The sequence below is a fragment of the Pristiophorus japonicus genome, chromosome 12 (assembly GCF_044704955.1).
Source record: "Pristiophorus japonicus isolate sPriJap1 chromosome 12, sPriJap1.hap1, whole genome shotgun sequence".
NCBI classification, from domain to species: domain Eukaryota; kingdom Metazoa; phylum Chordata; class Chondrichthyes; family Pristiophoridae; genus Pristiophorus; species Pristiophorus japonicus.
In genome coordinates, this window is record NC_091988.1 from 122,718,712 (window position 1) to 122,731,608 (window position 12,897).

At 50.6% G+C, this 12,897-nt stretch overlaps 1 protein-coding gene and 1 non-coding gene across 3 annotated transcripts in view; one reads left to right on the top strand and one right to left on the bottom strand.

The window, feature by feature from the left end:
* Positions 1-8,287: 8,287 nt before the first annotated feature.
* trnat-ugu (transfer RNA threonine (anticodon UGU)) lies at positions 8,288-8,360 on the bottom strand. The gene has a single exon. It is a non-coding gene; the product is annotated as a tRNA-Thr (tRNA).
* A 454-nt stretch (positions 8,361-8,814) lies between these two features.
* The window catches only part of LOC139277447 (deoxynucleotidyltransferase terminal-interacting protein 1), a 113,813-nt gene continuing 109,730 nt past the window's right edge, over positions 8,815-12,897 (top strand). For both annotated transcript variants that reach the window (XM_070895916.1, XM_070895917.1), the window contains exon 1: positions 8,815-8,994. In XM_070895916.1, the coding sequence (XP_070752017.1) occupies positions 8,929-8,994 (66 nt within the window). In that variant the 5' untranslated portion in view covers positions 8,815-8,928. The remainder of the gene's footprint in view (positions 8,995-12,897) is intronic.

A 12,897-nucleotide genomic window follows, 5' to 3' on the forward strand; every position in this document is an offset into this window, starting at 1 on the left:
TCCCCATCTAGCTCGTTGGCCATGAAGTATTGGTCGAGTCGCTCCCAATCATCTCCCTCTGAGAATTTCTCCAGGATGCCCACTGTTCTCTGCATCTTTGGGTTCGCTATCTGTATCTCGTCGCCAGTTGTTGTGTATGGAGAAACAGTCAGACTGAACACTGTGAGCTCAAAGTAAAGTGTGACCTTAGTCTTTTATTGCAGGTCTCCAGAGTGCCTCTCCAACCTGTGACGCCTTCTTAAATACCTGTGCTTCCAAGGGATTATAGGATCCCTTGGGATTCCGGGGAATGAGCCCTCTGGTGGCTGTACAGAGTAAATACAAGTCCACATATATAACAACCCCCCTGCAAAATCCCCAGATGGAAGCCGAGAAGCGCTACAATATACAATCTATATTAACGACTTGGAGAAGGGACTGAGTGTAACGTAGCCAAGATTGCTAACGATACAAAGATAGGAGGAAAAGCAATGTGTGAGGAGGGCAGAAAAAATCTGCAAAAGGATATAGACAGGCTAAGTGAGTGGGCTAAAATTTGGCAGATGGAGTATAATGTTGGGAAGTGTGAGGTCATGCACTTTGGCAGAAAAAAATCAAAGAGCAAGTTATTATTTAAATGGAGAAAGATTGCAAAGTGCTGCAGTACAGCGGGACCTGGGGGTACTTATGCATGAAACACAAAAGGATAGTATGCAGGTACAGCAAGTGATCAGGAAGGCCAATGGTATCTTGGCCTTTATTGCAAAGGGGATGGCGTATAAAAGCAGGGAGGTCTTGCTACAGCTATACAGGGTATTGGTGAGGCCACATCTGGAATACTGCGTGCAGTTTTGGTTTCCATATTTACGAAAGGATATACTTGCTTTGGAGGCAATTTAGAGAAGGTTCACTCGGTTGATTCCGGAGATGAGAGGGTTGACTTATGAGGAAAGGTTGAGTAGATTGGGCCTCTACTCATTGGAATTCAGAAGAATGAGAGGTGATCGTATCGAAAGGTATAAGATTATGAGGGGGCTTGACAAGGTGGATGCAGAGAGGATGTTTCCACTGATGGGGAGACTAGAACTAGAGGCCATTCTCCGCATTGCCACAACCGTCTGCGCCATGTCCTCCGAGTCAGTGTACAGTCAGTGCGGCAATGTTCACGGTCAATCCACCCATCGCCTGGAGGAGCTCTCGACCAATATCAACACTTGTCCTTGACCGTTCAACCATGTCCAGGTTGACATCTGCCTGTCTATGAGCAATCCTTAATCGCCAAACCAAGCTCTGCGGGGTCGGCGTAGGCATTGGACCACTCGGGGTGCCCTGCTGCAAGGGGCTTGGCCCCGCTGCTTCTTCGGTGGAAGAAAACGTGGCCGCAGGAACATTGGAACAGTCGCTTGAGGCTCATCATCCGCCTCCTTGCTGGTGTTCTCCGTGGTCAATACGACCCGTACGAGAAGTAGTGAAGCTCTAGTGGCCTCCACGCTTCCTGATTGCTCCTGGTGAGCCTGGGGACCTAGAAAACATAAATGAGGTTAGTAGAGAAGGGGTGGTCAGGGTGACATGAGAATGCTTACGCTACGCAGGCATACGGACAAGGAGCAACATTACAGCTATAATCATCATCATCATCATCAGAGGCAGTCCCTCGGAATCAAGGAAGACTTGCTTCCACTCCTGAAGTCAGTTCTTTGGTGGCTGAACAGTCCAACTCGAGAGCCACAGACTCTGTCACAGGTAGGACAGATAGTCGTTGAGGGAAAGGGTGGGTGGGACTGGTTTGCCGCACGCTCCTTCTGCTGGCTGTGCTTGATTTCTGCATGCTCTCAGCGTTGAGACTCGAGGTGCTCAGGGCCCTCTCAGATGTACTTTCTCCACTTAGGGCGGTCTTGGGCCAGGGACTCCCAGGTGTCAGTGGGGATGTTGCACTTTATCAGGGAGGCTTTGAGGGTTTCCGCTGCCCATCTTTGGCTCGTTTGCCATGAAGGAGCTCCGAGTAGAGCACTTGCTTTGGGAGCCTTGTATCTGGCATGCGGACTATGTGGCCTGCCCAGAGGAGCTGATCGTGTGTGGTCAGTGCTTCAATGCTGGAGATGTTAGCCTGAGTGAGGACACTGATGTTGGTGCGGCTGTCCTCCCAGGGGATTTGTAGGATCTTGCGGAGAAATCGCTAGTGATATTTCTCCAGCAGCTTGAGGTGTCTACTGTACATGGACCATGTCTCTGAGCCATTCAACTTTGGCACATTTACAAAATAAATATTGTGCAATTTTTGAAACTTTTAAAAACAATACCCCGAAACGATGCACTTAACGCACGTCACATGGGCCTTAAAAAAAAACATGCACTTTTTTTGGTGTACAATGTCAACAATTATTTAAAATTTTGTAAAAAAAAAAAATACCCTCTTACTTTGAGCGATACAATAAAAAAAAGCTTTTTTTCACTACAGCCCTGTAGACCATGGGCTTGGTGGCAGTTTTGAGGGCCTGGTCTTCAAACACTCTTTTCCTTAGGCGGCCAAAGGCTGTACTGGCGCACTGGAGGCGGTGTTGAATCTCGTCGTCAATGTCTGTTCCTGTTGATAAGAGGCTCCCGAGGTATGGGAAGTGGTCCACATTGTCCAGGGCCGCGCTGTGGATCTTGATGACTGGGGGGCAGTGCTGTGCGGTGAGGACAGGCTGGTGGAGGACCTTTGTCTTACTGATGTTTAGCGCAAGGCCCATGCTTTCGTACGCCTCAATAAATACGTCGACTATGTCCTGGAGTGCAGCCTCTGTATGTGCACAGACGCAGGCATCGTCCGCGTACTGTAGCTCAATGACAGAGGTTTGGGTGGACTTGGACCTGGCCTAGAGGCGGCTAGGGTTAAACAGGTTCCCACTGGTTCTGTAGTAGTTTAGTTCCACTCCAGCGGGGAGCTTGTTGACTGTGAGGTGGAGCATGGCGGCGAGAAAGATTGAGAAGAGGGTTGGGGCGATGACACAGCCCTGTTTGACCCCGGTCTGGACTTGGATTGGGTCTGCGCTGGATCCATTGGTAAGGATCACGGCTGCATGTCGTCGTGGAGCAGGCGGAGGATGGTGACGAACTTTTGGGGACATCCGAAATGGAGGATGACGCTCCATAGACCCTTGCGGTTGACAGTGTCAAAGGCCTTTGTAAGGTCGAAGAAGGCCATGTATAAGCTCCCTGCATTTTTCCTGTAGCTGTCGCGCTGCAAAAATCTGTTGTGCCCCGTAGGGGATGAAATCTGCACTGTGACTCCAGGAGGAGCTCCTCGGCCACAGGGAGAAGACGGTTGAGGAGAACTCTAGCGACAACTTTCCCAGTAGCTGATAGCAGGGAGTTGTCGTAGTCGGACTTGTCCCCTTTTTAAAAAATGATCACGATCACTGCATCGCTGAGATCTCCCAGCATGCTCTCCTCCCTCCAGATGAGAGAGATGAGGTCATGTATCTGCGCCAACAGCGCCTCTCCGCCATACTTTAGCGCCTCAGCAGGGATTCCATCCGCACCCATAGCCTTGTTATTCTTGAGCTGTTTTATGGCTTTGCCTGCCTCGTGCAGTGTTGGGTTCTCACTGAGGTGGTGGCGGGTCACATGCTGCGGGATGGAGTCGAGAACACTCGAGTCAAAGGCAGAGTCTTGATTGAGGAGATCTTCGAAGTGCTCCTTCCAGTGGGCCCTGACAGCCTCGGTGTCCTTGATGAGTATTTCCCCGTTCTTGGCCAGCAGTGGGGTGGGGCCTTGGGAGTTTGGACCGTAGGTGGCCTTGACTGCGATGAAGAATCCTCGCACATCATGATTGTCGGCCAGCTGCTGTATCTCCTGTGCTTCTCCATCCACCACCTGTTCTTTAGGTCTCGGGTTTTTTGTTGGACCTCAGCCTTGAGCTGTCTGTAATGTTGCTTTGCTGCTCCCGGGTTGGGTTGTTGTTTAAGGCTCAGAAATGCCCTGCGCTTGTGATTTATTAGCTCTTGGATCTCCTGATCATTCTCATCAAACCAGTTCTGGTGTTTCCTGGTTGAGAAACCAAGTGTCTCTTTGCAGGCACTGGTTATGGAGGCTTGGAGAGTAGACCAAGTGCTGTGGGCACTCAGGGTCATCAAGGCACGCCAAGTTAGCTGTGAGGCGCTGGCTGTATAGGGCTCTCTTAGCTGGGTCCTTAAGTGCCCCAGCATTGACTTTTTTGCGGCACTGCTTCTGCTGCCCCCTCCGCTTTGGGGCTATGTTGGTGTCGATGATGGATCAGATCAGACGATGGTCCATCCAGCAGTCGTCGGCTCCTGTCATGGCACGGGTGATGCGCACATCCTTGCGATCCCCGGCTCGGACGATGACATAGTCGAGCAGTTGCCAGTGTTTGGAGCGAGGGTGTTGCCACGATGCCTTGTATTTGTCCCTCTGGCGGAACAAGGTGTTGGTGATGACAAGTTCGTGCTCTAGACATTTTGTCAGGAGTAGGGTACCACTGGAGTTGGCTTTCCCTACCCCCTCTCTGACAATCACACCTCCCCAGAGGGCTGTGTCCCTGCCGACCCTGGCGTTGAAATCACCGAGGAAGATCATAACATAAGAACATAAGAACATAAGAATTAGGAACAGGAGTAGGCCATTTAGTCCCTCGAGCCTGCTCCGCCATTCAACAAGATCATGGCTGATCTGGCCGTGGACTCAGCTCCACTTACCCGCCCTCTCCCCGTAACCCTTAATTCCCTTATTGGTTAAAAATCTATCTATCTGTGACTTGAATACATTCAATGAACTAGCCTCAACTGCTTCCTTGGGCAGAGAATTCCACAGATTCATAACCCTCTGGGAGAAGAAATTCCTTCTCAATTCGGTTTTAAATTGGCTCCCCCGTATTTTGAGGCTGTGCCCCCTAATTCTAGTCTCCCCGACCAGTGGAAACAACCTCTCTGCCTCTATCTTGTCTATCCCTTTCATTATTTTAAATGTTTCTATAAGATCACCCCTCATCCTTCTGAACTCCAACAAGTAAAGACCCAGTCTACTTAATCTATCATCATAAGGTAACCTCCTCATCTCCGGAATCAGCCTAGTGAATCATCTCTGTACCCCCTCCAAAGCTAGTATATGCTTCCTTAAGTAAGGTGACCAAAACTGCATGCAGTACTCCAGGTGCGGCCTCACCAATATCCTATACAGTTGCAGAAGGACCTCCCTGCTTTTGTACTCCATCCCTCTCGCAATGAAGACCAACATTCCATTCGCCTTCCTGATTACCTGCTGCACCTGCAAACTAACTTTTTGGGATTCATGCACAAGGACCCCCAGGTCCCTCTGCACCGCAGCATGTTGTAATTTCTCCCCATTCAAATAATATTCCCTTTTACTGTTTTTTTTCCCAAGGTGGATGACCTCACACTTTCCAACATTGTATTCCATCTGCCAAACTTTAGCCCATTCGCTTAACCTATCTAAATCTCTTTGCAGCCTCTCTGTGTCCTCGACACAACCCGCTTTCCCACTAATCTTTGTGTCATCTGCAAATTTTGTTACACTACACTCTGTCCCCTCTTCCAGGTCATCTATGTATATTGTAAACAGTTGTGGTCCCAGCACCGATCCCTGTGGCACACCACTAACCACCGATTTCCAACCCGAAAAGGACCCATTTATCCCGACTCTCTGCTTTCTGTTCGCCAGCCAATTCTCTATCCATGCTAATACATTTCCTCTGACTCCGCGTACCTTTATCTTCTGCAGTAACCTTTTCTGTGGCACCTTATCGAATGCCTTTTGAAAATCTAAATACACCACATCCATCGGTACACCTCTATCCACCATGCTCGTTATATCTTCAAAAAATTCCAGTAAATTAGTTAAACATGATTGCCCCTTCATGAATCCATGTTGCGTCTGCTTGATTGCACTATTCCTATCTAGATGTCCCACTATTTCTTCCTTAATGATAGTTTCAAGCATTTTCCCCACTACAGATGTTAAACTAACCGGCCTATAGTTACCTGCCTTTTGTCTGCCCCCTTTTTTAAACAGAGGCTTACATTTGCTGCTTTCCAATCCGCTGGTACCTCCCCAGAGTCCAGAGAATTTTGGTAGATTATAACGAATGCATCTGCTATAACTTCCGCCATCTCTTTTAATACCCTGGGATGCATTTCATCAGGACCAGGGGCCTTGTCTACCTTGAGCCTGTCCAGCACTACCTCCCTAGTGATAGTGATTGTCTCAAGGTCCTCCCTTCCCACATTCCTGTGACCAGCAATTTCTGGCATGGTTTCTGTGTTCTTCCACTGTGAAGACCGAAGCAAAATCATTGTTTAAGGTCTCAGCCATTTCCACATTTCCCATTATTAAATCCCCCTTCTCATCTTCTAAGGGACCAACATTTACTTTAGTCACTCTTTTCCGTTTTATATATCTGTAAAAGCTTTTACTATCCGTTTTTATGTTGTGCGCAAGTTTACCTTCGTAATCTATCTTTCCTTTCTTTATTGCTTTCTTAGTCATTCTTTGCTGTCGTTTAAAATGTTCCCAATCTTCTATTTTCCCACTAACCTTGGCCACCTTATACGCATTGGTTTTTAATTTGATACTCTCCTTTATTTCCTTGGTTATCCACGGCTGGTTATCCCTTCTCTTACAGCCCTTCTTTTTCACTGTTTGTCACGCGCGGGGACGCAGGACAGGAATGTCTCGAGGTTGGTGTAAAAATCCCTCTTTAGCCTCATCCGTTGCATCGAGTGTCAGGGCGTACGCACTGTTGACTGTGGCGCATTGGTTCCGGGATAGGGTAAGGCAAAGGGTCTTGAGGCGTTCGTTAACCCCGCAGGGGGAGTCTTTGAGGCGGTCGACCAGCTCATTTTTGACGGCGAAGCCGACTCCGTCGAGGCGGCGTTCCTCCTCTGGTTTCCCTTTCCAGAAAAGGTGTAATCTCCACCTTGTTCCTTGAGCCCTGGCCTTCCCCTGCCCGCTGGGTCTCGCTTAGGGCGGCGATGTCGATCTCAAAGCATCTAAGTTCCCGGGCAACTATGGCGGTGCGGCGTTCCGGCCTGTCGCTGTTGGAATTGTCCATGAGGGTCCTGACGTTCCAGGTCCTGAAATTCATGTTAACGGAGTGGAAGATGTCTCTGCGCGAGTTCTTTTAACGTGGGGTGGTCATATCACTGACAGATGTCACATATCATTAAAATCATGATAGTACAGAGTCTACATGTCATTACAATGATATTTCATGATCATTAATTACATAACATTACATCAATCATATATTATACTGAAATGGCATTAAATTACTTTATATCAGCAATGGTTTGTTTATACATTACTCACATGGCGCAACAACGGGTTCAGCACCACCGTGGGTGGCCGAACGATTATGCACCCCCACTAGTGCCAAGGCCTGCTCCTCCAAGTCTATGAGCTGGCACAGTTCTGCATGCGCAGAATGGCCGTTGCTATGGACGCCGCCCTTGCACGACGGAATAAATCGCTATTGCCCATTTCACATCGCCACGGCTATCGCCCACATGAAAAATGTGAAACTAGCGGTTTTTAAAATGGGCGATATTCCAGCGATTTCCGAAAAATAATAAAACCACTAACGCCAGAAACATCGCACATTTTTGGGCGCTATCGATGTAAATGGAAAGTCTAGCCCTTCATCTCTTCTGCTCCCATTATATCCTATTTGATTTGGATTACAGTTTTGGTTTCCTTATCTAAGGAAGGATATACTTGCCATAGAGGGAGTGCAACGAAGGTTCACCAGACTGATTCCTGGGATGGGGAATTATCCTATGAGCAGAGATTGAGCAGACTGGGCCTATATTCTCTTGAGTTTAAAAGAATGAGAGGTGATCTCATTGAAACATACAAAATTGTTACAGGGATTGACAGGGTAGATGCAGGGAGGGTGTTTCCCCCGGGCTGGGGAGTCTAGAACCAGGGGTCACAATCTCAGAATAAGGGGTCGGCCATTTAAGACTGAGATAAGGAGAAATGTCTTCACTCGGAGGGTGGTGAATCTTTAGAATTCTCTGCCCCAGACAGCTGTGGAGGCTCAGTCTGAGTACATTTCAAGACAGAGATCGATAGATTTTAGGATAAAGGGAATCATGGGATATGGGGATAGTGCAGGAAAGGTAGAAGATCAGTAGGTGGCTCTTGGTGGCCGGCACGGGCTCGAGGGGCCGAATGGCCGACTCCTGCTCCTGATGTTGTATTTATTTATCTATCTCCCACTCCCGCATCTATCCCCCTTTCACATCGGGCAGAAATAAAACTGATGTGAATGATAAAACTGACCGTCTAAAGGCCCCAGCGAGATTTGAACTCGCGACCCCTGGTTTACAAGACCAGTGCTCTAACCCCTGAGCTATGGAGCCTGTACAGGAATACTGCAAAAGCCGGCCTATAGAAGGCGCCGAGACTCCCGGGCCCGAGCTCCAGGGGGCAGCACCGCCGGCCGGCTCCCAGCCCAATATCGGGAGCTAGCCAACTTTGATTGAGGTTTTAGAGCGGCCGAACGCTCGCGGCAGCAGCTGCCTTATTCAGTAAAAAAAAAGGCGTCGCCATTCGCGCTTCACACAAACAATACGGACAGCTGGCCCGCACTAAGATGGCGGCACTTGCACACAGCGGCGCCCTGTGCCCCGCACTAAAATGGCGGCACCCTGCCCCGCACTAAGATGGCGGCACTTGCACACAGCAACACCACGTGCCCCGTACTAAAATGGCGGCACCCTGCCCCGCACCAAGATGGCGGCACCTTGCCCCGCACTAAGATGGCAGCAGTTGCACACAGCGACACCACGTGCCCCGCACTAAGATGGCGGCTGTGGGCCCGGCGGGTGGTGACGCCAGTGCGGTGGCCTGAGCGGAAGTGAGGCGCGGGCAGTGAGTGGGAGCCGGGAGTGCGGAGCGCAGCGCGCAGCAGCTGGAGGGCCGGTTACCATGGGAGCGAGCGGCGAGGGCTGCAGCCCGGCCGGCGGCTTGCGGGAGCCCGAGCAACCCAGCACGGTAAGGAGCGGCCCGGCACCAGGCCCCGCGCCCGGCTCATTTCCTGCCCACCGCGCTCCACATCCGCGCAGCCCGGGCATCGGGCCGCCCAAAACCGGGGTGTGGGGGTGAAGGGGTATTTCTGGGTGTGGGGGTATTTCTGGGTGAAAGGGGGTATTTCTGGGTGAAAGTGGGTATTTCTGGGTGTGGGGGTATTTCTGGGTGAGAGGGGGTATTTCTGGGTGTGGGGGTATTTCTGGGTGAGAGGGGGTATTTCTGGGTGAAAGGGGGTATTTCTGGGTGAAAGGGGGTATTTCTGGGTGTGGGAGTATTTCTGGGTGTGGGGGTATTTCTGGGTGAGAGGGGGTATTTCTGGGTGTGGGGGTATTTCTGGGTGTGGGGGTATTTCTGGGTGAAAGGGGGTATTTCTGGGTGTGGGAGTATTTCTGGGTGAGAGGGGGTATTTCTGGGTGTGGGGGTATTTCTGGGTGAGAGGGGGTATTTCTGGGTGTGGGGGTATTTCTGGGTGTGGGGGTATTTCTGGGTGAAAGGGGGTATTTCTGGGTGTGGGAGTATTTCTGGGTGTGGGGGTATTTCTGGGTGAAAGGGGGTATTTCTGGGTGTGGGAGTATTTCTGGGTGAGAGGGGGTATTTCTGGGTGTGGGGGTATTTCTGGGTGAGAGGGGGTATTTCTGGGTGTGGGGGTATTTATGGGTATCACTGTATTGGGGGTATTTCTGAGTGAGGGGATTTTGGGGTGAGGTATTTCTGGGTGTCAGGGTGAGGGGCTATTTTTGGGTGTTGAGGTGAGGGGGTATTTCTGGGTAAGGGGATATTGGGATATTTCTGGTGCTGGGAGTAATTTTCTCCTCTAGTCAGTGGGGGAGTCCCTGTTTATATTGGATGGTGGTAAATGCGCAACATCCCCACCGACACCTCCGAGTCCCTGGCCAAAGACCGCCCTAATTGGAGGAGGTGCATTCGGGAGGGTGCTGAGCACCTCGAGTCTCATCGCCAAGAGCACGTAGAAAACAAACGCAGGCAGCAGAAGGAGCATACGGCAAACCAGTCCCACCTACCCTTTCCTTCAACCACTGTCTGTCCCACCTGTGACCAGGACTGTGGTTCTTGTATTGGAAGTCTTCCTTGATTCCGAGGTACTGTCTATGATGATTGGCGAGCACTGTGATGTTGGATCTCACGACTGTCTGTCCCACCTGTGACAAAGTCTGTGATTCTCTAATCGGACTGTTCAGCCATCAAAGAACTCACTTCAGGAGTGGAAGCAAGTCTTCCTCGATTCCGAGGGACTGCCTATGATGATGATGATGTTGGATCTCAGTGCTAATGCAGTGAGGGCTGCAGTGTCCAGGTGGCGATCTGTAGAAATGTCCTTGTGTTTATCTAGAGTTCTTGGAACCAACACACTGCAGCAAAAAATCATATTGAAGGCAAACACTCAACATTGTATCAGTGTGAGACTTCAATTACTAACGTTAATCCTAGTGCCAGCGCCTGACCCCAGGGCCCCCACCAGCGCCCCGACCCCAGGGCCCCCCCCAGCACCCCGACCCCAGGGCCCCCCCCAGCACCCCGACCCCAGCGCCCCGACCCCAGGGCCCCCCCCAGCGGCCCGACCCCAGGGCCCCCCCCAGCGCCCCGACCCCAGGGCCCCCCCCCCAGCGCCCCGACCCCAGGGCCCCCCCCCCCAGCGCCCCGACCCCAGGTCCCCCCCCAGCGCCCCGACCCCAGGGCCCCCCCAGCGCCCCCCCAGTCACTGACCTCTCACCCCAGCACTACAGCCTGCTTTTGCAGCTCACAATGCTCCCTCCACACTCAGCACAATAGCATGGACAAACTGTATAATGTACGGCAGCATATTTTTCACAGTACAGCCCTGATGTTGCTGTGATCCTAGTAACTGCGATCTCTTCGTGACCGAGTTTGTGAACTGCTCTAGCTCGGTCTGCCCATTTGAAATGACGTTGGGGTACAGAAAAAACCCAAAGCGGGGTTAAAAAAAATAAATCCCCAGGATGGAATGAACAAAATTGGAAGCAGCCTGGCCGAGCTGGGCCTTTGCGACAGTTTTCTGTCAGGCCAGTGAACCTGTTCCATTCTGACTGATGCCTCCATTTCAAAATTCTTATCCTTGTTTTCAAACCCCTCCATGGCCTCGCCCCCTCCCTATCTCTGTAATCTCCTCCAGTCCCACAGCACCCCGAGGTATCTGCGCTCCTCCAATTCTGCTCTCCTAAGCATGCTCGATTTTACTTGCTCCACCATTGGCGGCCGTGCCTTCTGCTGCCTTGGCCCAACGCTCTGGAACTCCCTCTCAATCCTCCTTTAAGACGCTCCTTAAAACCTACCTCTGTGACAAAGCTATTTGTCAGCCCTCTAATGTCTCCTTGTGTGACTCTCTCTCATTTTGTCTAATAATGCTCCTGTGAACGCCTTGAGAGGTTTTACTACATTACAGGCGCTATATAAATGCAAGTTATTTCGTCACCCAATAAAGTTGGAAACCTGTCACAGGAAAACGTTACATCTCACAGCCGCTTGCTTTTCTAACTCGGGAGTGCAGTCAGTGTCACACAGTCGGGTGTGGACTGTACCTTCAATCTGCAAGAGATGTGAATGTTGTGAATGTGCCTGCTTCCAGTGACGTCACTGTGGAACAGATTTATTAAACATAGAAACATAGAAAATAGGTGCAGGAGTGGGCCATTCGGCCCTTCGAGCCTGCACCGCCATTCAATGAGTTCATGGCTGAATGAATATTCTTCCCTCTTCAGTGTGCGTGCAGTGGTTTGAGGGTGTGTGTTCAATTTTGGTCTCCTAATCTGAGGAAGGACGTTCTTGCTCGTGAAGGAGTGCAGCGAAGGTTCACCAGACTGATTCCCCGGATGGCTGGACAGACATATGAGGAGAGACTTGATCAACTGGACCCTACTACACTGGAGTTTAGAAGGATGAGAGGCTTTCTCATAGAAACTTACAAGATTCTGACGGGACGGGACAGGTTAGATGCGGGTAGATTGTTCCCGATGTTGGGGAAGTCCAGAACCAGGGAACACAGTCTTAGGATAAGGGGTAAGCTATTTAGGACTGAGATGAGGAGAAACTTCTTCACTCAGAGTGTTGTTAACCTGTGGAATTCCCTGCCGCAGAGAGTTGTTGAGGCCAGTTCGTTGGATATATTCAAGAGGGAGTTAGACATGGCCCTTACGGCTAAAGGGATCAAGGGGTATGGAGAGAAAGCAGGAAATGGGTACTGAGGGAATGATCAGCCATGATCTTATTGAATGGTGGTGCAGGCTCGAAGGGCTGAATGGCCTACTCCTGCACCTATTTTCTATGTTTCTATGTGTCAGTCCAGCTGTCAGCCGTGTCTCTGTGGCAGCACTCTGGCCTGTGAGTTAGAAGGTCGTGTGTTCAAGCCCCACTCCAGGCTGGTACTCCAGTGCAGTACTGAGGGAGTGCTGCAACAACAACTTGTATTTGTATAGTGACCTACATAGTAAAATATCCCAAGGTGCTTCACAGGAGTGTTACCGAACAAAGCAACGCTATGGAGAGATTTGAAAACAAGGATGAGAATTTTAAAGCTTAACTGGGAGCCAATGTAGGTCAGCGAGCACGGGGTGAGCAGGACACGGGCTGCCGAGTTTTGGATCACCTCTAGTTCACGGAGGGTAGAATGTGGGAGGCTGGCCAGGGCTGCATTGGAATAATTAAGTCTGGAGGTAACAAAGGCATGTAGACGGTTTCAGCATCAGATGAGCTGAGGCAGGGGTGGTGTTGGGCGATGTTCCGGAGGTGGAAGAAGGTGGTCTTAGTGACGGATATGTAGTCAGCTCACCTCGGGGTCAAATATGACATCAAGGTTGCGAAGAGTCTGGTCCAGACTCAGACAGTTGCCGT